At 42.4% G+C, this 22,624-nt stretch overlaps 3 protein-coding genes across 3 annotated transcripts; all 3 read left to right on the forward strand.

The window, feature by feature from the left end:
• The first annotated feature begins 1,910 nt into the window (after positions 1 to 1,910).
• im:7147486 (zinc finger protein Xfin) lies at positions 1,911 to 6,325 on the forward strand. Its single transcript, XM_067237147.1, has 2 exons — positions 1,911 to 2,307; positions 2,919 to 6,325. The coding sequence occupies exon 2, from the start codon at positions 2,970 to 2,972 to the stop codon at positions 5,991 to 5,993; it is 3,024 nt and encodes a 1,007-aa protein (XP_067093248.1). The 5' UTR covers positions 1,911 to 2,307; positions 2,919 to 2,969; the 3' UTR covers positions 5,994 to 6,325.
• A 343-nt stretch (positions 6,326 to 6,668) lies between these two features.
• Positions 6,669 to 8,986, forward strand: LOC136944680 (zinc finger protein 16-like). The gene is made up of 2 exons (XM_067238536.1): positions 6,669 to 6,860; positions 7,247 to 8,986. The coding sequence occupies exon 2, from the start codon at positions 7,295 to 7,297 to the stop codon at positions 8,507 to 8,509; it is 1,215 nt and encodes a 404-aa protein (XP_067094637.1). The 5' UTR covers positions 6,669 to 6,860; positions 7,247 to 7,294; the 3' UTR covers positions 8,510 to 8,986.
• Positions 8,987 to 9,456: 470 nt separating this feature from the next.
• Positions 9,457 to 15,267, forward strand: LOC136944351 (zinc finger protein 208-like). Its single transcript, XM_067238098.1, has 2 exons — positions 9,457 to 9,487; positions 10,590 to 15,267. Exon 2 carries the CDS (start codon positions 10,767 to 10,769, stop codon positions 14,208 to 14,210), a length of 3,444 nt encoding a protein of 1,147 aa, XP_067094199.1. The 5' UTR covers positions 9,457 to 9,487; positions 10,590 to 10,766; the 3' UTR covers positions 14,211 to 15,267.
• Positions 15,268 to 22,624: the final 7,357 nt, after the last annotated feature.

Raw genomic sequence — 22,624 nt, forward strand, 5'->3', positions numbered from 1 at the left:
CCCATGTCATTTTCTGTTACAGACCGACCCGGCCCCACATTAAAGAAAGGAAAAATTATCTGGCCCTTGCAGAAAAAGGTTTGGGGACCCCTGCACTACATAATCATTTGCATGAATGTGCCAGGGCATTGGCAATTTGTTTAGAATAATGAGAAATGTATTTTATGTTGTGCATAAGTGACTAAAATAAATGATGTGGCGTTTGAATAAGTACTTCAGAGATGACAGAGAATTTCAATTGTGATCTCAGAAACATAGGTAACAAAGCCACTGAGAAGACCTGTCATCACCAGCTGCATCACTGTGCCATAACTATAATTCCAGGAATCTGTGTGTGTGTTTGCCACCAATTTTACCATGGGCACTGAATCAGATTTGTGTTTATTCCCCAAGTGTTCACAAACAAGGAATTTACTGTGGCGGGCAGGTGCATACAGTTAACATATAATAAACATATTGAATCTTGAAGTTATATCCTTAAATATAAATATAAAATGTGAAAAACTAACAATCTGAGAGTGCAGTAGGGCTGTATGTGATAAAATGACAGTGTCAGTTGAGGGCCTTGTTGATAAGGCTAGTTGCGGAAGGGAAGAACCTGTTCTTATGGCGTGAGGTTTTGGTCCTAGTGGATCGAAGCTTGCTGAAACAGAGTGTGTCCAGGGTGGGAGGCGTCGGCCACAATCTTCTTTGCGTGCCTCAGGGTCCTAGAGGTGTACAGGTCCTTGAGGGAAGGCAGATCGCAGCCGATCACCTTCTCAGCAGCGCGGAGGATGCGCTGCAGTCTGCACTTGTCTTGGCGGTGGCAGCAGTGTACCAGATGATGATGATGGAGGAGGTGGGGATGGACTCAATTATGGCTGAGTAGAAGTGCACCATCATTGTCTTTGACAGGTTGAACTTCTTCAGCTGCCACAAGAAGTACATCCTCTGTTGTGCTTTCTTGGTGAGGGACCTGATGTTCAGTTCCCACTTGAGGTCCTGGGAGCGGATAGTTCCCAGGAAGCAGAAGGACGCAACCGTGTTGACTGGATAGTCACACAGGGTGATGGGGCTGTGCACTAATAGTTCAAGTGATCTGTATTTTTGTGTTTCACTGGCATCTTAATCTCTGGCTGCATCATATTTTTGTGTTATGATGAGAAACTTCCTATAGAACTTCCTGGTCCCAGAATGTAATAACCATTTTAGTATCATCATGCATTATACAACCCAATCCATGCATTACATTGAGAATAACTGTTATTGTCAATTTTTTTTTTAACCCTGACAGACATTAGGGCATTTACATGTTTATTATAGGACAAGATGGGATGATTTGACAGACTCCACCGCAGTATACGTTTTGGCTAGGGGGCTTGTTCTACACCAATTATATTGCATAAATGTTGAATAGGTCTGTAGAAACAAAAACAAATTTTGATGGACTCAATGACCCTATGAATCTGTAATTGATAAAGACTTGCATGCTTACAGAAAAGCACCTTACGCACTCCAGTTCAGTAAAAGGCAGCAATGCATAGTCCCATTGTATTTGTTAGGTTTATGCTTGCTGTCAGTAGGTGTACACAGGTTAATCTAAATAATGGATATATCTACTTATAGGATTCCCCTCGACATGCAAAATATATTACACATAGTAAGCCTGTGTTAAACACAAAGCATGATTTGTCCACTTTACTAAATTCCAATGAGAGAAATGAATAGGATTTTCCTTCCTTTCCTTTTCCAGGAACCGGAAATCCAAAAATGCCACTTTCGCGGGAGATTTTGGACTACAATATGACGACAGACGCTTTAGCTCTCCCAGAAAATGCGCAAAGGCTCATGGTAGTTGAATCTTTGTGCACCTTGACTTACTGTGGTTTACATTACGGATACATTACAGCTAGTATTTAGTCAAAACTATTTATAACGATTACACAAATGGGATAGATCCACTTTGACAATACAATTTGTACTGATTCGACGGGCAATAGAGGACCCAAGCAAATTATAGAAGACTGTGTCGACGATGTGGCGCAGACCAAAGGGAATGACGTTTCAAGACCACTTCTAAATCAAGAGAAGAATACATGTTTATTATTTTGAGAATTAAGGTTAGGTTGTGAAAGAAGAACAGGAAGAGCAAATTATATATCAACCTCTCTGCCCTACAGTCTTTCCACCCCCTACCCCTCCTTGACTAGCGTTAGTGCTGGTGCCAGTGTACACACCCGCATTTTTCCACACGAAACTGAAGGCAGCGGCGTGAAACAACGCTAGGAAGCATCAAGATTCCATTCCGAAGTATGGCTCTCTTGTCAAGTACGTTAAAAATATAAGATAATCGATTATATTAAGAGTTGACATTTGACCAAATCTGTATTGTTATTTTGTTAACGCGTTAGGCTTTAGACTAACACGGTAGCATAGCTAGCTAACACAGGCTGGTTTCCTGTCTTCGATACATTACTGTGGCTGCATTGGTGTTAGCAGAACGTTCTTGAAAGCTAGTCTGTCGTTGACGTCTTTGGGGAATGCTACATTTATCTTACTCTTTAACTACCTAAATGATGTTAGCGAAGCTGAAAGTATTCATCTCGTTTTAGCTGGTTTATCAATATGGTATATAATGCTGTCTTGTCACATCACAGATAACGCTAGCTAAGTAGCAATGCTAGCAAGCTAGTTAGTTTCTCAACCGATTATCACAAGCTATTAGTTAGCTATTAGTTAGCTAATAAGTTAATGCGGGCTTTGATTTGGCAACCTTGTTAATGTTCAAAACTTAAGGAGTCTAGTTGGCTACTATATATTTTCTCAATTGACTTCTCACTTAATTATCCCCCCAAATGGGACCATTGCGAATGTAGTACTGTCATGACATATGTTTTACAATTCTGTCTTATATTTTCTCCTTTTTTTTTTCTCTTCAGGGTATTAACATATCGGACTAATTCCTCCCCTCTTTATTCACTCTGATCAAAATGCTTGGGCTTCAGGGAAACACCACCACTTCGAAAGTGTACAGCTGTATGGCATGTTCTGCTACATTTACCGGACTGAGATCGCTGCTTGTCCATCAGGCATCCCATGTAAATGACTTGCATCAAGACAAGCATTTGGGTTCTTCAAAGCCATCTTCTAGTGCTCAGATTGGTTCCATGGACGAATCGAACAAGAAGCACTGCATAACTCCCACACTGGAGTCTCCTGCTTGCACTCATTTTATCTGTGACTGTGGATGTGAGTTTAAAGACTTCAATCTTATGATGGAACATAAAAAGACTCATGTGTCAAAAACTGAAATGCAGCCTGGCAAAGCCACTGCTGCTGTCTGTGCAGACGGAGACTGCTGTGAGCCTCCTTTGCTCCAGCCAACCCTGAACAAATCAGCTTTCAGCAGTCTCACCAGCCCTCCTTCATCCATAATGTCTAGTTCCAATTTCCCAACGATTGTCAGTGGATTTCCTACCACAGAAGTTGACTCTGGTCGGCTTATCCTCCTAACTATACCTTCAGAAGACATATCCCCACCAAATCCAACAGAGCACGGCCAGAGTTTGTCATTTGTGGAGCCCTCTTCACAAGCCATCCAGTCTCCAGTGGAAGTCAATCATTCTGTTACCAGAAAAAATGACTGCATACCTAAAAATAAGTCCATAATGAAGATGCTGGCAACAGCCTACATGAAACGTTTCCAAACTCCTCAGCCTTCTTCCAAACACTGCAAAAGAAACGTAATCCCTAAAACGGAGACAATACCATTAGAGATAACATCAAAATCAAAGCTGTCAGCTACCCCAGGTTCATCTATTGATCAGCTTAGACGGCTGTTGTTGAAATCTAGTACCAAAACAAAAGCTAGTGTGTTTAGAAATTCCTGTAGTGAAAATATTGTAGTTCCGACTAAGTCATACTGTCCAGTTGTTGTTCTTGAGACCCGCCAAAAGCTTATTGATTTTAGCAATATGAGTGCACAGGGGAGCTATCAATGTGGCCGTTGCAGAAGAGTTTTTAAGGACTGTGATAGTTTGACTGTGCATCACGCCACACACAGGAAAGAGAAAGTGAAATGTTGTCGTCTCTGCAAACAACTGATTATCGGAAAATCGTCTCTCCCAGACAACCATACCTGCCCCATGTTATTAGACAAGGCCCTTTTTCACTCAGCAAAGAGTAAATTGCCCTTTATCAAAAGGACCTCATCATTCCATCATCAAAAGACCTACCACTTCAAGCAGCAGAGAGCCTTTCTACACTCTAATACAAGGAAGCCTTTCTATTGTCAGTTTTGCAAGCATAGTTACACCCGTAGATATAGCCTCAAAACTCACAAGTGTCTAGGGTCACAACTCTCCCATCATGCTTCAGTCCCACCCCTGGCTAAAGATACTGCACTAGGGACAAACAATGAAACGAGACATATTGTGGACATTAAGGAAAGGCCTCAAAGTCCCACTAGCGTTGCTGTGGGTACTGATACTTTTCAACATATAAAGGGGGAGGTTATTACTATGGAGGTCGAATCTGGAGCTCAGCTCCCAGGTCTGGCCTGGACTGGCTGTCCCAGGAGCTTTTCACCTTTTTCCCCCAAACATCCAACAAAAAACATTGCGTCAGTAGAAATGGGAGCTTCTGCGGACGACTGGGTAGCTAACCAGTTCAAGACTGACCAGAGGGAGGGATCAGACGATGCAGAAAAAGCAGGTTGTTCTGGCCAAGAAGAAGATGGGCAGTGGACAATTCCTCTGGATGACGAGACCGAAGTGCTGATTGAAGCAGAAGATGCTGCAATCAGTGATGTCGAGCAACAGGAACCTATGTCCTCAGATATGTCCGTGTCTCCTAAGAATCAAATGCCGTTTTTCATTAAAGATGGTGTAAAACGCTACCCCTGTAACAATTGTCTGAAGACCTATAGTCGGGGAACTACATTAAGAAAGCATCAAAAAATATGTGGTTCTCTGAGGTCATATGTCCTGCAAGGTGAATTTGGATCAGTACATCAAAAGGTCAAAGGAAAGCCTATGCATGATTGCTTTGTCTGTGGCAAGAGCTTTAACCGTAGAGATAACATGATGGCCCATAGGAGGAAATGTCAGTTAAGGCGAACAGTGGGAGGGATGGATAACAGGCAGCATAACTTCTCAGCTAGCAAGTCTCTGTCACTTCTTGGCGCCAAGAGTGAGGCGTCAGACCCAAACCAGGGAGATAACGGTTCAAACTGGGGTATCATGTCATTGCCCTCGGTGCTCCCAAGGAGAGTGACGTGCGAGTGTGGGGCCGGTTTCACCTCTCCTCAGCTTCTCCTGGAGCATCTGCAGAAACATGCACAGGAGTCTTACACTTGTCCCACGTGTGGTGAGACTCTCGGTTCCTGGGCAGACTATGAGGTCCACTTACAAGTACACATGCAGCCACACAACCAGCTATATCATGGTGTGCAACTGCAGCGCGCTCAGCCTCTGCTCTTACGGTTCCAGCAACACCCACACCAGCGGCCCTCAAAGCAACCTGCCCTGAAGAAACAACCTTTTTCAGAGCAGTGCCAATCAATGCAACTTCCTGGAAATCAACTGTCTCTGTCCAAGAGTAAGCAACGTTGTATATGTATTCGATGCAACAATACCTTCAGCACTCGCAGTTCGCTGATCAAGCACCTGTCATTGAATCGGTGCAAAGGTATCCAAGGTTCTGTTGCTGTAAGGACAAACCACTGTTCCCGCTGTAATGTGGACTTCCCTAATGTTCTCAGTCTGAAGTTTCACCAGAGAAGTGGTGGGTGCAAGACAGCCTTCAAACCCATGCGCTGCCCTGTTTGTGTACGCTGGTTTGGAACAGTAGAGGGGTTGCAGAAACACTTGCTCACTCACAATCAGTCAGATTCATTTTCCTGCCTAGTCTGCCAGCGTGTCTATTCTAGCCTTAAATCGTTGAAGGACCACAGTAGGAAGGTCCATAAAATCAGGGCAGGAGACATAGTGCCAGTAACTCAAGTGACAATTTGATCTGGGTGAAAATCTATATATGACTTAACTACAGAGTAGGTTTTGATTTTAAAACTCGGAACCCTGCATAGTGCATAAAATGAAGTGTATAACACTTCATATTACTTAAAAGTAGACTCGATGTACAGTGTTTCTATTAAACCTGTAACTTGTGAAATGTGTTTTGAGCATGTGATTTTTTGTCAGCCTTCAACTTCAAAATAGTCAATTTTTACAGTTGTGTTCATGCAAATTTCTGGAGTTGTATATAGCAGTTGGACGTAAGTATCTTGTCTGTACACAGTATATGATGTAGCTTGTCTGTGACCCTTGTTCAAATGTAAATAAAAGTGTCATTCAAAATCTACAACAGTGTAATTAGTTATTTATAATCACAGAAGATTCTGCATCTGATACCCTGCACAAACAGTGATGATATTCAAAGTGCATATTTTCCTAAATGGATTTTATTAGCAGATTCGTTGGAAGGCAAATAAGTAGTAAATTGAGGTTGTGAGTAGGTTGGAGACGGTTTGAGAGAACTAGCCCATCACTGACAGATGTATACGTACTCCAGTGATATAGGTGGCAGTATGCATTTTTGTCGGAGGACGTAGCGCCTAATCATTTTCTTTATAAATCGTATGAAGAAGACCTTCGAGACCGCCTGCCGGGGCCGCTGGGTGGAGTGTGCATTTGTCAAACCTGTACATTTTTCTTAAAAATTATTGAATCGTATACTACGTTATTGAACAACGTACATGTAAATAGCAATACTTTTAGCATGACATAATATTCCTGTTGATCTTATTGACACACATGGAATGGTTGCTGACTGGACATCAGCTAGCTAGCTAGCTAACGTTAGCTAACTAGTTTGACGCTATGGTAAGAAACATGTCTGTCAAGCTGTAGCTAGTTATAACTACTGTAAATTGAATGTTAACGTCAGTGAGTTCGGTTAGTAAAATTAATAGTAGTGAATGATAATACTCTTTTGAAACGTATATGTATGTATTGGTGAAATATGGCAAATCAATGACTTGTTTAGCCGGATAACCAAACGTTTGTATACTTTTTTGTACCTACTCAAAGCTTCGGACATTTTTCATTCGTTGTTAATTTTTGTATGAAACATGCACACAGGTCCTTTATGACTACTGATAGTCCACTTGTATGTGGTTCATGTGCCTTGTCTCAAGTTGCCTCATAAACAGCATAAGCTTTCTTGGGTGGGGAGTAAGTAACAGATTTCTTTCTGTCCCTGCCTCCAGACAGGCTCCTGAACTGTGTAAACTCAGTCTACACACCAAGAACTCTTCATGATGCAAAAGACGCAAATAGTAAACGACAACCTTTCCACACATTTCGACAGTGTTGGATCAGACTGTGAGCTTGAGGATGACCTCCCCTTCTGCTTTAGCTGTGAGGAGTGGTTTCCAGACAGGATGTGGTTAGAGGAACACTGGTGTCCAGCTGTAAAGTACATCTGCACCTGTGGAACCGAGTTCTCTTTGTACATGGACATGTTGAAACACAGCTCCAACCATGAACCAGGTCATTCCATGCTGGATCATTCCACCATAAAGAAGCGCAGGATGGAAATGATGAAACAGAAAGAAAGGCAGGTTAGATGGTTTAAACCAGTGCATATAAATTCTCCTTCTAAGCCCCTGAGTTCTCCAAGTGTATCAACGGTTGACCTCTGGCCTCTGTATCAGCCAGTGGTGCTGTTGAAGACTCTGCGGTGTTTTGATAAGGAAAAACCCTTCCAGTGTGCCAACTGCGAGGAGGGCTTTACATCGAAGAACAATCTGATCAGGCACCACACTGTTCACAATAAAAGGCGAGTTCTAGCCTGTGTGCTTTGTGGTGAGCTTCTGCCCATCAGTAAATCAGTGCCAGTACCCCATATATGTCACTCATCTTCCACAGCCCTCATGGCCAGGATTACATCTGCCCCAAAGGCCAGAAGCACAACTGCTCCAGTGGTCAGAAAAACAACAGCTTCTACCGCCCTCAGTATCACAACTGCACTGAATGACAAGGTGTTTAAGATGGATGTGGGTGAGGAGCATCCTATTGGTATACCTGAGGGAGCACAGACATATACCCTTTCAAAGCACCGAGTGTGTGAGAAGACAATGCTTGAGACGCCTGGGAAGGAGTGCTTCAGATGTAGATTGTGTCAATTACCATTTCATACTGCTCAGTTGCTTCAGAGACACGAGTGTGAAAAAGCTTCAGGTTATGTTGAACGGCTGGCGTTGATGCCAAACATTCGCAGGAGAGTAAAGCATTCTCCAAGCCCCTACACTCAAAACACTGCTGACAGAGAGCTTCAAGTCAATATCCAAGCTTCCAGAGGTATTCAGAGGTACCACAAGGCAGTTGGGCCTGACTTAACATTAAAGGGGCCTGCTGTTACAATAAAAACAGAATGTGATTCTGACGATGACTGTTATGTGATAGAAAGCTCTTCTTCTAAACCAACTCAACTGTTAAAAATGACGTACGCCTCAACCCTTTCCCAGTAAGAGAAACATTAACAATAAACAATTCCTAATTTGCAGACACCACATTTACACAAATGATTAATGGTCATAGAAGACTGTCTTGTAATGTGCTACACAGCAAGGTTAGGTTACATGTCGTTTTTTTAAATGTCGTGCCCTGAATTTGTTAAACATTCCTTTAAAAGGACATAGGTTTGCACTATCAATGAGGTCTGCATGATTAAGATAAATACGTCAATGAATGGATTTATGACAGTGATTTAATTATTTTTGCAAAGTAACTCTGCAAAATGGACAGTTTGAGCATTGTTCACATGCTGCCTTGCTGTTTGTATATTTGTTTTTTTGCAGTTATTTTTAAATCGTTATTTCATTGCCTAAATTAAAGAGAATATTTCCCTCTGCTGGTCGTGTCCTAATAAATTGGGTTGTCTTTGTTCCTTTGTGTCTTGTTTTATATTCTCCTGTGTAATGATGAAATTATGAAAAATAAATGTTCTGCTGAAATGCAGATGAAAAAGGAATGTTTGCTGGCCTCTAGTCAATAAGATGCTTTTAGAAGCTTCAAACTTTCAAGATCCTGTACATCGATACTGTCAATTGCCGATTTTAGCAGTCAGAGAAAGATACCATTGCCGGCGCACCCCAAATTACAAAACGAAGTTGCTTTAGCATGGCCACTGTTGATGATGACATAGACAACGCGACGCTTGTTCTTACTACTGTACGAAAAAAATAGATGGAAAAATGAACAAATGTGAGTACGGGATCAGCCTGCAATTAATATGCACGTTGCAATTAATCAACTAGTATTGTACGCTCCTTAATCCGTGCATGTTGATTGAAGCCATAACGTCGTCATGGCTGAAGGTGTTCCTGAATTGTTCTCATGTGAATCGTTATGGTAGCTGACTAGCTAGCAAGGTAGAAGTCGTTAGCTGCCAGTTGAGGTTCTCAAGGAAGCCAATGCGAACAAAAGACATAACTGCGATTCGGTAAGTATGAATTGTACTACATAATATCTGAATAATAATCACACGTGTGTTACTATCTTTAAACCATTTAATTGTTTAATTTGTTAGGTGTGAAATGACCATGTTTTGAATAAAATAATTCTAGTAGGCCTGTCAAGAAAGAATAGCTGGTTAGTAGCCTAGTGCACTGCCCTACTGTATATTATTTATTCGCTGACATGATTATAGATTTTTTTTAAAGTATTTCTTGGTTATGTAGCCTATAAGCAATTTGATTAAACACTCGAGCTATGACAGACGTTAAAGATACATTGGCAGATAATAAGTCCCCCTACCCTACGTCTTTTGCCATTTAAGTACATTTAAGCAACATGTACAATTAAAATCATCTGCTGTTGCTTCTTTCGTAATTAAATTATTGGACATTTTAGCGATGACTGACAAAGTAATACCAATCAAACATCATACCATATGGCCTAAGGGGCCAAACTATTAAATACAATGTCAAGTCCTCACTTGACTTTTTAAACTGTAAATATCTTATCTATTTGTCTTAGCTAAAGCCCGAAATGGGAAGTAAGATGTCTTTCAATAATGGAAACACTGACGAGAAAAACCGACTCAGCATTTTCTATAGTTTTCAGTGACCATGTAAAGCCTATTGGTCAATGTAATGAAAAGCACCTTTGTAAATCCCAGAATAAAGTAGAACGTATGTAGTTGTAAGTCAAATGCCACAAATCTTGAAAGGAAAGTTGACAAGCTATTTATTCTAGATATTTACAGACATCCCAACTTGCAGAGACTCATTTCCAGGGGGCAGCCCCCCCCCCCCCCCCCCCCCCCCAGACGCAATCAGGATGCGCGATATGCACCTATCTCTACCAGAAATGACCATTAGACAGTCTGTCGCCCGCTCGAAATACAAAATCCCCGATTTCCGGGAGATTGTACAGCATTTGCGGGCGTCAGGGAGCCGCTATTGAAATGCGGGAGACTCCGGGACCTTCCGGGAGACTTGGGATGTCTGTATTTCTAATATGGTAGTTCATTCTCAATCTGTGTTGGCTGTGTTTTTTTAAATGTATTATTAATCTGTGACTACATTCTGTCATTGTTATTTATAGACATCAAGGGAGATGACGGCCTCCGTGTTTTAGAAGGAAGAGACTGGTGGAGTTAACAATAAGTACAAGAGAAATCACAACATAAAGAATCACACAAAGACCCAGACAAAACTTGACAAGGCTGGAAATTAACGTGTGGTCAAGTTTCTCCCATTAGAATGCCACATTGTTGATCCTATGAACATAATGAATTCTATCTCTGAAATGCATGTGGATAGGCCTGTAGAGGGGCAGGTACGTAGGAAACGTGGCCGCCCTCCCAAGAAATCTAAAATGCCTTTACAAACCGAACCATGCCCTCCTAGTTTACAAGGAAAAAAGGATGCAGATACATTATCTGCAACAACAAATGTTGCTCCTTTAAACACAAAGTGTGCAAAAGTTGTCAATGGCAACTCATGCAACACACCTGATTTGGAACATTCTCTAAACCATGAACGTATTAACTCTGAAAATCCTATCTGTGACTCCTCCAATCACGATCTTAAACCTCCAGATTCTATCCAAGTGCCACAGAAAAGGAAGAGGGGTCGACCAAGAAAAACTGTTAACACAGCTATAGGGGGAGCAACGGCAGATTCTGGTACTCCTGGTGTGGGGGCGCCTGTGAAGGAATCCACAAAGTCCCCTCCTCACTCAGGTGTGTACGATGTGACAGAAGTCCACCCTGGAGGGAGACCGAGGAGGACGAGAGGGATACTGCACAATCTCACCCCAGAAGGAAGGGGACCTCCAGAAGTTGAGGTATCTATATCCAGTGGTATTTCAGAGAGACCAGAGAAAAAAGTAAGCAGACATCAAAGTACCCAGAAGGATAGTAAGGTGTTGAGCAACTCTGCCAGCTTGGATGACAGCAGTGTGCCTGGAAGAAGGAAACAAATGGAGGAGGATGGAGTGCTGAAAAATACAATCACTGATCCTCAACCTGTGGTGGGCCTAAAACGCAGAGGACGACCTCGGAAGAAGTCAACAGTCATGAGGCAGGTGGCGCTAGCACTGATAGGATTACAATCAAATGAAGCAGCTGTGACTCCCCAGGATAAAAAGCAGTGTGGTCCCACAACTTCTGTCAACACCAACCCTGAAAAGTCACTCAATTCCGGGATCGATACAAGGCCAAAGTTGCCTGGGGATGTTTATTCTCAACAAGCTGTTAAATCTCTAGATGCCGTAGGCTCTCATGGAATAAGGTCAACTAGGAGTGGTGAAGTCTTCTCTAAAGTGAAGATGGAGGAAATTGAGTTGGAACTAGACAATGATCATCAAATGTCAGATTATTTACAGTGCTACACCGACACCACTGTGAAATCTAACCCTGTTATTAACTGTGATGAAACCGAATTAGAAAAGCCATTCAAAATTGACAAACGCAGAGGGAATTTCAAAATACTGAGGGAGATGCAAGAACACCAGAAAATACCTCAGAGCACTCACTTTGTTAAAAAGGCTCGAAAGAAAAAAAGATCTTGGTGGGATGACAGAGGGAATCTCCAAAGTAAGATCTCAGCGACAGAATCTCAACCTGACGGAGCAAAAGCTGAACCCTGTAACTCCAAGTCTGAATCAGAAATCCTGCCAGGTGAAAACACAGCTAGTCACCCAATCAGAAACGAAAGAAGACTAGAGGAGGAAGCTGTAAACAGACTTAAAAGTAGTAAACGCAGGACTCGGCGGCGACAGGGCGACCCATCAAAGCGTGTGGAATGTGAGGTCTGTGGTCACACTTTTAAATACCAATGTCTGTATATTATTCACAAACGTACTCATACAGGGGAAAAGCCTTACAAGTGTTCTGATTGTGGCAGGGAATTTGCACAGGTTTCTAACTTTAACACGCATAAGAAGAGACATAAGTACACCTACCAGTGTCCATATTGTAAAATCAAGAAATCAAGTGCGAAAGAGTTACGTATTCACTGCAAGATGCACAAGGCCCAGAAATCTAAGACTAGGGACAGAAAGCAGATTCAAAGCAATGTCACTGAAGAAGTCAGAGATTTTTCAAATAACAAAGCTTACCCTTGTACATACTGTGGGAAAGTATTTCGCTTTACGTCTGCCCTTAGGATTCATTTACGTATACACACTGGGGAAAAGCCATTCACTTGTCAAGTATGCGGGAAAAGCTTTACTCAGGGCCATGTCCTGCGCACTCATATGGGGACACACTGGGCTGTGAAGCCTTATTCTTGTAATCGATGTGGAAAACAGTTCTTAAAAATTAACATTGCAGAAAGGCATGTATGCTGCAGATACACTGTCAAGCATGAAGAACCTTCATTATCTTACACATGCCATGTCTGTAAAAAGACGTTTTCCAAAAAGAGTCAGTACAATAACCATTTGCAAACCCATTCTGGTGCAAAGCTTTTCTGCTGTTCGTTCTGTGATCAGCTCTTTGGTGATTTGTCCGAGTATAATGCACATAGCCAAGCATGCTCTGAGGAAAATACTCATTCATCCCTTCCGAGTGTCAAGGATCAGTCAGCAGCAACACAGTCAGCCTCATTACAGAGAAGTGAACCCTTGGGGCCACTGAAACCCAGAGGCCCCCAGACCTCACAGACCCGCCCCAAAAAGATTGTGTCCTGTATCCTACCCTTCCAAACAAGCATCATACCCTCCCATCATTTCTCCCACTTTGTATCCAAGTTAAACAGACTAGATCAGAGATCGGACCCCAGGAAGTACTTATGCCCACGCTGTGGGCGTTTGTTCAGACACATGGGGCGGCTCAGGGCCCACATGCTTACTCACGCCCGTGACCAGACGTACACCTGTGGCCGCTGCGGCAAGACCCTGGAGAACTGGAGAAAGCTCTGGCAACATCAGAGCGTCCACCGGCAGAAGACTGGACGGTTTTCCTGTCCTGAGTGTGGCCGCGGGTTCCGCTTTGTGGGGCCCTATAAGAAGCACATGAAGGAACACCCTGAGTACCGGTGGATTCAGCAGAGGCCCAATAGAGCCTTCCCCGGACTCGCACGGCAGCCCCTGCTTCTGCCTTATCAGTGTGAGGAGTGCGACGCAAGCTTCGAGGCTCTAGATTTGCTGTTCAGTCACCAGCTTGGCCATTCCCCCTCACAGTACTCAGACAATGGCTGTGACACAGAGTATCGTTCAGACACTGAAGACCACGACGCACAACAAGGCATAACTTTAACCCTTAGCCCTCACACGGTCAGCTGTGGAACAAACTCGCACCCGCATCATCCCTACCATTACCCCTCCCTGCCTGGGAGTTCTGACCAACCCTGTTTCCTGTCAAATCACGCAGACCCACTTTACGCCCTGTCACCACAGACAACTGCTGCCTCCCTACTCCAAAGTCCCAATGTCCCACAAGACCTCAGACCTTTTCAAACCGACTTAACTCCCACCAGCTCCACTTCGGGCCCACAGGCACAGACAATGGCCAGACTACACGAACAAGAAAGTAGTATATTTGGGAAGCCAGTTCGAAAGTATGAAAAAACAACTAAAGTCAACAATAACAGTTGTTCTTTCATCAGGACAAGGGAAAGCACAGGTGTTGGTGTTAAGTGTGTGGAGTGTGGTGAGATGTATTCTGTCATATCAGACCTGTATGATCATTACTTGCAGCATGCCAGGGGAGAGTTGTGATGTAGAAGTACCCTCACCCTCAATGTCCCAGGTCAATCATGTGTGCCTCTTTGTGATCAGGAATGCTTTATGGTCAAATGCACAGAAGGTTTGGTTCTATATTCAGGTCAGGAGTGTATAGAGACCCTTACTTAAGAGGTTAATGCTAGGTTTGATTTTTGTATGCTCGATTTTTATCATGGGGTGCAGGTTATACTACACTAATGACAATGATCATTAAAGAACAAGATTGAGTTAGTTATGAATTGAACATTCTCTACTGAAAATATTGTGAATTGAAACTGTCTTTTTTACTTAACTTTTTTGTCAAAGAAAATTTCAGAGAGCTTCAGCCATTGTGTAAAACATGTTATGGTATTATTTGATAGTTATACAAGACACATTTACAGAGAAGATTAACTGGAGTTTTCTACTTTCTTTTTCTTTCTAGTTTCTAACATTGAAATTAGTTGAAAATCAGCAAGCCTACTTCGTCTGGCTATTTATCAGTTTGTTATCCCACAGAATGTGAAGGACAACAATAAAGTTGACTTATTTCAAAGAACAGAACTGGAAGTTGGTTTCATGGAAATACTGTGGGTTGTGTTGATCGATAATCCGTTTGAACAGAAACCGTTAACAGGCACTTGAAGCACCATCACAACATATCCATCCAGTCCTTCACAACGGTATTTTGTAAAGTTTTGACAGTGTTAAATTCTGACGTTACCACAGTGCCGTACAGGGTTCTATGCCTACGTCAAAACGCTTGTCAACGCAAAAAAATTTAAACCGATTTAAAAAAAAACTTAATTACTTTTCTCTCTTGATCTTTTTAGTATTCTGAACAACATAACACACGTGGTATATTTTGTATGTAGATTGTAACATGTATGACAACTGAACATGTGCATGAGGTGGAACCGTCTTTGCAGTCCGATGCTGAATGAACATTGGAGGGAACGTGATGGATGATTTAATCAATGATACCTCGGGGTGGTGACCTGAGCTCTGTATTTTGGTATATTTGTGAATAAAACGTCTAATGAGAATATGATCTATCTTGTGTGTGATGATGTCAGCGTTGTTAATATACAACTGGCACTGAGTCTCTTTAAAGGAGTATGGGGCAGCATTAAATGTACATATTTTGATGGTCATTGTTACAGTTTTTCTCAATCGTTTACACACAAATACTGGTACTTGAGACACAATGACCACAACATGTAACTCATGCACCAACCCCATGAACCAATTCTGCTAAACTACAAGCACAATTCCTGCTTTACACTAAATTGCAGTTCTAAAACACACTTTTTTCAAAACACTACACACAATTCTCTGCATTTGGCACAATTTTCATGAAGAAAATCTTTTGTTTTCACAAGGAACACACTGCCATTCAAATACGCACACTGACTCATCGCATGGACAAACACCTGTCACACAGTTTTACAATTAGCAATCAGAGCTTTAGCATAAAAGGGCAACAGGTGACCGCTTCTGTTTTTGAGCAATGGATGCCAACATTGGAAACAGAGGCAGAGGAGTGAGAGTAAGAGGAGGAGGACGGGGAGGATGAGGAAGGCCAAGGACCATAATCTCTGATGAGATCCGAGCCGCTTTGGTTGTAGCATCCATCATCCGGACTTTCCGAAATGAGAATAGGTAAGAAATCTACTCTCACTACAAAATTGCAGTAGGCCTACTGCATATCAATACAGTACTCAATGAGTACAGTAGTACAGTATTGCCTGTGGACTGTTCTGTAGGACTGTAAAAATAAAGTATGTTTCAAGTATTTGGAAGATGAATACAAAGATTCCTACTTTGTATTCCTACACAGTATTTACAGTATTTTACTATTTGTTTGGCAGAACTGAAAGATTACCAACACAAGGGGGTCGGGAACGTCTTCTGTCTCCTGAACAGCAAACTGAAATCATGAACATGGTCCTACAAAATAACGCCTTAACATTACGGCAAATACAAAGAAAAATAATAATAATGTAACTGTATATACTATTGTTATGGCAGTTTTTGACATAGTTACAATATCTATGTTTCTTTAAGCGGTAAAAAGCTTTTGGTCCAGTAGCATGCTTAGACGTGAATGTCTGTATGTCTGTGAAATGATCTTAGCATAACTTAAGCAAGTTAACCATTTACTGTTCAGACCACAGTAACAAGAGATATCTTGTTGGATGGCAGTCTCTGCTTAGTATTTATGCATTTCAATTGTGCACCAATGCAATATCCTTTTCTTATGTCATACTGTAGATTAATCTTGTTATTGTTTGAATGGCATGGCCAGAGTTTTGCTTCTGGACTGATGAGGCCAGAAACTTGCTCCAGCGAACCCTTCAGCCAGTGAACAGAGTGACATCACAGAGGAAGTTCCATTCTACAAGCAGGGGGTGTAGGGAAGGTGGATGGAGCAATTATTGTTTGTTATTGTATTAAAATATATATAATCTTGAATCTACCCCAGAGTCATCCTTGTGTCATCCTCTCTCTAACCTTTCCATCCTCTCTCTAACCTTTCAAATATCTAGTTGAGATCGAGTGACTGCAAATATGCAGAGATTCCATCTTTACTTGACCTGATAATGAGCGAACACCTCCGGATGCTGGTTTGATTGCCAACATCAACGCTGAACTTTGCCAGAGGACCGCCGTCTAATCTGGAGAGGGCAGCGATGGGAAAAGAAAGCTGAGGGTTAAGTGTTTTAAAGATCCCATGACATGCTGTTTTTGGATGCTTTAATATAGGCCTTAGGTCCCCTAATACTGTATCTGAAGTTTATTTCCCGAAATTCAGCCTTGGTGCAGAATTACAGCCACTACGAGCAGTCACACAATGAGCTTTCCTCAGGACGCACTGTTTCTGTAGCTTTAAATTCTATGAGGAAGAAAGAGGCGGGGCTAACTGGCATGCTTCGGCCTTTGCAAACCATGATGTCTCGAGGAAAACCAATATCGCGCTTGCACGGTCGTAGCTCATTTTCTCATTGGTGGGCCAAATTCTCTGTGTGGGCAAAACAGAGAAAGGGGAGGTAACCTTTGCTCCCTCACCGCTCAGCCACCTGACTCCCATATCTTCCAAACCCTACATGCCAGAAACTAATGGCTGTGTTGTATCCCCTTAGAACATTGAAACATGTCTTTAGATGGTGGAGGAAGACCCTGGATGAGACACCCCCCACGGTAAGGGACATAGCAGGGGCGATTATAGGATCAGACCTTTAGGGGGGCTCAGCCCCCAATGAGAATGTGACATGGATACAGTGCCTTACAAAAGTGTTACACCCCCTTGCTAATAAATCACGAATTTCACTGGATAGCAATTAATACATTTATTTATTATATGGCAACGACAGTACGAGCGTTCTGATTGGCTAATGGGTAGTCATGCCAGCCGCCTATTGACCTCGTCTGCGGTCTGATACGGATACTTATTGCCCTCTGATGTCATCTGCGGTCTGATCCGAATACTTATGGCCCTCTGATGTCATCTGCGGTCTGATACAGATACTTATGGCCCTCTGATGTCATCTGCGGTCTGATACGGATACTTATTGCCCTCTGACGTCATCTTCAAAATGAGCGATATCGAGGAGTTTTGCTATCCAGATGACAATCTGGCAAGCGCTAGGCAGATTGCTAGGTTTGGTTGCTCAGATTTCAGATTGGTTGCTATAGGCAACACCTGAAACACCGTGAGAAGACTTGATAGCTGAACAAAACGACATGTTTTAAATGAAAAGAGCTAAAAATGCCATATATTAAACAACTTACTAACCTTGACCATTCGGTCATGCCGGGAAATATCAAATTGAGGCTTCAACGTAGCCTATCGACCGAACGATAGCGAGGTTAAAAAGCCGAAGTTTTATATTTCCTGGCCTGACCGAACGGTCGAGGTTAGTATGGTAGTTAATATTATTATGCAAAATATTGAATGAATGAAAAAACTAAAAAAGTCCCTTTCTTCATGAACTACCAGCATAAAATGAAATGATAATGATGTGTCAACAATAAATAAACATTGTTTTGTCATCTGTCACTAACAGACACGTTTGCAAACTCTTACGTTAGACCACAAAAACGTATTTAAGATAATAATAATTAAATTTTTAAAATTTTGTATTATTATTTTTAGGGGTGCTGAAATGAAATTTAGGGGTGCTTGAGCACCCCTAAAAAGAGTCTAAAATCTCCACTGGGACATAGACTCTACAGTAGAGCAACAAAACCTTCTACATCATATCTTATTATTATTATTATTAGAGAGTCAGTTGGCTGAGCGGTGAGGGAATCGGGCTAGTAATCCGAAGGTTGACAGTTCGATTCCCGGTCATGCCAACTGATGTTGTGTCCTTGGGCAAGGCACTTCACCCTACTTGCCTCGGGGGAATGTCCCCGTATTTACTGTAAGTCGCTCTGGATAAGAGCGTCTGCTAAATGACTAAATGTAAATGTATTACTGGTTATAGTTTATACCTCTTCCTCCTCAGGTCATGGAGGATGATGAGGAGCTGCTGCTTCCTCTGTCTGGACCTCTGGTCCTGTACATGCTGTAAGTCTGTCTTGGGGTTAAGAGTTTGAAAGGGCGCGTCAATGTATCACTAAGAACATGGGCTAGTAAATGATCTTAAAACACCGACAATGTCTATTCTGTACAAATAAAGATTTTACATAGAAGTCCTTAGATTCTCTAAACTATTCACTCCACCTTCCATGTTCTTCATCCACTATCTACTGTTTGAACAATAAAACACTGGCTTAAACCTACTAGTCACCCTCATGAAGATGATGTACTTGATCCTGACTCTATATCTTCCCTGCCAGACAAAACAGCATCCCAAAGTCTACCTTACCCTGGCTGGGAAAAATGACATTGGAGGACTCGACCCTTTCCAGACAGGTAAACTTATATCATCAGTAAACTGAATAGGAAACTCACACTATTTGCATCTGTACTTCTTTTTCTGCCATTGGCAATACAACGAGAAGCAAAAACAATTTTCCGAATGAACAGTTTGGACATGTTAAATTCCAGAAAGTCAGGGAGACTGCTTGTTTCTTGTTGTGCAGCCTTTCTTGCTACCTAAGCTTAAAGCTGAGAAGGAGGCATCCATGAGTGAGGAGGACCTGAGAGGCTCCCCAGGGAGGAAGTCTTTGAGAAGGAACTACCCCTGGTGGATCTGTGGAATGCCTACGAATTTAATTGCACCAGGCGCTCTGCTGGACGACTGTAGGTAACTCAGACATATTTGTCTTGAGGACTTCTCTGATTCTTTGTCAAACATTTACATTTTACATTTAGTCATTTAGCAGATGCTCTTATCCAGATCGACTTATAGTAAGTACAGGGACATTCCACCTGAGGCAAGTAGGGTGAAGTGCCTTTCCCAAGGACACAACGTCATTTGGCACGGCCGGGAATCGAACTGGCAACCTTCAGATTACTAGCCCGCTTCCCTAACCGCTCAGCCACCTGACTCACTAACACTACATATGCACACACTCACCCTACAATGTCCTCTAGGTCTATTGGTATGTTTGGCTTACCAATTAGGATACTGATGTTCAGTCCCCAACATATTGCATTTATACCAAGTGATTTTTGTCTTTACAGACCCAAGAGAAGGTCTGCCAGCTAATCTGGATTGTGATGGACAACCGGACCCAGCTGTGGTGGAGAATCATCTCCAAATTGACCTCCTGAACCCTGAGGTGAGAGAATACTAAGGACAGAACAAGCCAATCACCAGAGGTCTGGTTAATCCCACAGTTCCTGGATGAAACTGAATGTATTCCTGTGTATCTTTCTCAGGGTTAGGTGGCTGTTTCAACAATTGAACTGGAGGTCACAGGGGTGCAGGTAGGGCTGGGCGATGTATAAAAATAATTGACATCTCGATATTGTCAAAATATTTACGATATTCAATATATATCTCGATATGTTTGCATTTGCATTTAAATAATAAAAAAACATGATTTTCTTTTGCCCCCATTAGAAAACAACAAAAACAATTTAGATAGAACAGCTATTGTTACAAAGTACGAAATGTGTAGTGCAAATGTAAGCAGTTGCCATAACATGGTACTTGCAATTGACAAAATGGACCTGACATGGAACAATTCATGCAGAGGTCCTTATGTGACAGGTCAAAAAGAAAGCAAAAGAGAGTGCCTGTGCGAGTGCAGTTTTCAACTGGTGCACATGCTCTTTGAGAGCATGTGCCCAAACGGTGTCTGTGTGTGTGTCTGTGTGTGTCTGTGTGTGTGTCTGTGTGTGTCTGTGTGTGTGAAAACAGAGGAGCCAGACGGGGTTTTTTTGTATTCGACATGCACGTTATTTTTGTCAAAATTATTGCGATATTATTGCTAACATTCAATATATTGCCCAGCCCTAGGTGCAGGTCAGTCAATCACCTAATGTTCACAAGCCGACAAACGCAATTTCAGGGTTTTCAGCTTTACACTCAGACTGTGTGTCAGTTAGTTATGAATGATAGTTCTGTTTCGTCCTCCCTAGCTTCTTGGTGGTAGACAGACAAGCCACGTCATGTCCCACCATATAAATACATGGAAGGAGTTCTTGTACTTTGCGGATGGCCAGGTGCACCACACTTTCCTTGTTGAAACATATTTGGTTGACAGTCGTCACTGTTGAATGCTCTAGCAAACATCTAAAGATGTTCTGTATTTTCCAATCACTGGAGGTGGACGTGAAGACCACCTTTGAGGGTTTTGTCGAAGCAGGAAGTGAGACTTTGGTCAACAAGTTGGTCATGCTCCAACACTGTGTCCACCTTCACTGTCCCCCCTCCTTGTTCTCCTTACACCGCTCCTACACCTCCCCCCTTTGAAAACACTCCTCAGGTAAATATCACTTCACTTCCATCTCCTTATACCTCTGCCAATGATCTCATTCGCCACTGAGTGAAAAGTGCCTTGAGGATGAGACCATTGAGATTGTTGCTTTTGTGTTGTAGGATTTTGAGGAGGATGTTGTGGAGGAACCAAAGGTCCAAGTGCCCCTGATGCAGTAAGTACTGTAGGAAAACCGGTTGAAAATAGTACTGCTACTCTGCTGGGTACAACATTTAAGTTTTTCATCAGTGCATCTCACTATATCAATTTATATTTTATTGATTCAGTCAGTGAAGTCAAGCAAAATGAAGCACACGTATCGGACCTCAAAAACGAAGAATAAAAAACTCAACAGGAAGGTTTGCAGAAGCTAGTTTCTTTAACCCTCGTGCTGCCTTCTGGTCACATGACCCAAAGTTTCATAACGAACCATCGTTGTGTTTACCCAATTTTACCCAATACAAAAACAAATAAAAATAATTTTCTTTTAACCATTCCAATGTGGGGGGTCTGAGACGGCCCGACAGTTAAAAGAAAATGCTTCACTTTGTTTTTGTATGAGGTAAATTTGTCGCAATACGACGGTGGGTCACAATGACTGATGGGTCAGAATGACCCGAAGATAACACAAGGGTTAAGCTATGGATGCAAAAAACGCAGAAAATCAAACCCGATCTGAACTTCTTTTTGACGGCAGTGTGTAAGCGTGATTTTTAACGTTTGAACATTTCGGACAGGAATTTCGGACTCAGTGTGCAAAGACTTTCCCACTGCAAATGAATCATCCAAAATGTTTGTCCTTTTCGTCATGCCACCACCTCAGCTTGTTGCAGCAGCACCGTTAGCACAGACCCCCCAGCTAACACAGTTACGTTGCCGCAACGTCATTAAATGACCAAACATACGTTGCCGCTAGGTAATTGGCGACGTTGCGGGACCGTGCAAGTGAAGGGCGCCAGAACGTAACCGCAACGTAATCTTGTGACGTTGCCAGTCCGTGACCTCCTAGCGACGTAATCTAGGGTGACCAGACGTCCTCTTTTACCCGGACATGTCCTCTTTTCGAGACCTAAAAAATGCGTCCGGCAGGTATTCCAAAATTGTCCGGGATCTTGCCTCGTCGGATATGTGTTTCTCTGGGTCTTTCACAAACTATTATGCCCTTACAAGTTAAAGGGTATCTCCCTTACGTTCCACCTACTTGCGCGAGCTCTGACTGTAGAGAGCACTGTCATTTTGATCAGATAGTGCGACCAGCACCCCCCCCCCCCCCCCCCCCCTCGATGCGACGAAGTGTCCTCTTTTTCGGTGTCTGAAGCTAGCTTACTTGTGAAATTACGTTTTGGTGGGAACTCAGTGCTAGCCTACGTCACACCGTCAGCACACGCTAGCAACGACGCATGGATACAACGTCCATAGATGTGCTGTTGCACAGTGAGTATCGTGTTATGCCGAGGTGTACTAGAGGCACATTTAAGCAAATCAAGACTTGCATGTACAGTAAGTTATGTCACATTAGATAATGTATTTCAACTCAAGCTTGTGTTGTGGGT

Source organism: Osmerus mordax, chromosome 6 (genome assembly GCF_038355195.1).
Source record: "Osmerus mordax isolate fOsmMor3 chromosome 6, fOsmMor3.pri, whole genome shotgun sequence".
Lineage (NCBI taxonomy): Eukaryota > Metazoa > Chordata > Actinopteri > Osmeriformes > Osmeridae > Osmerus > Osmerus mordax.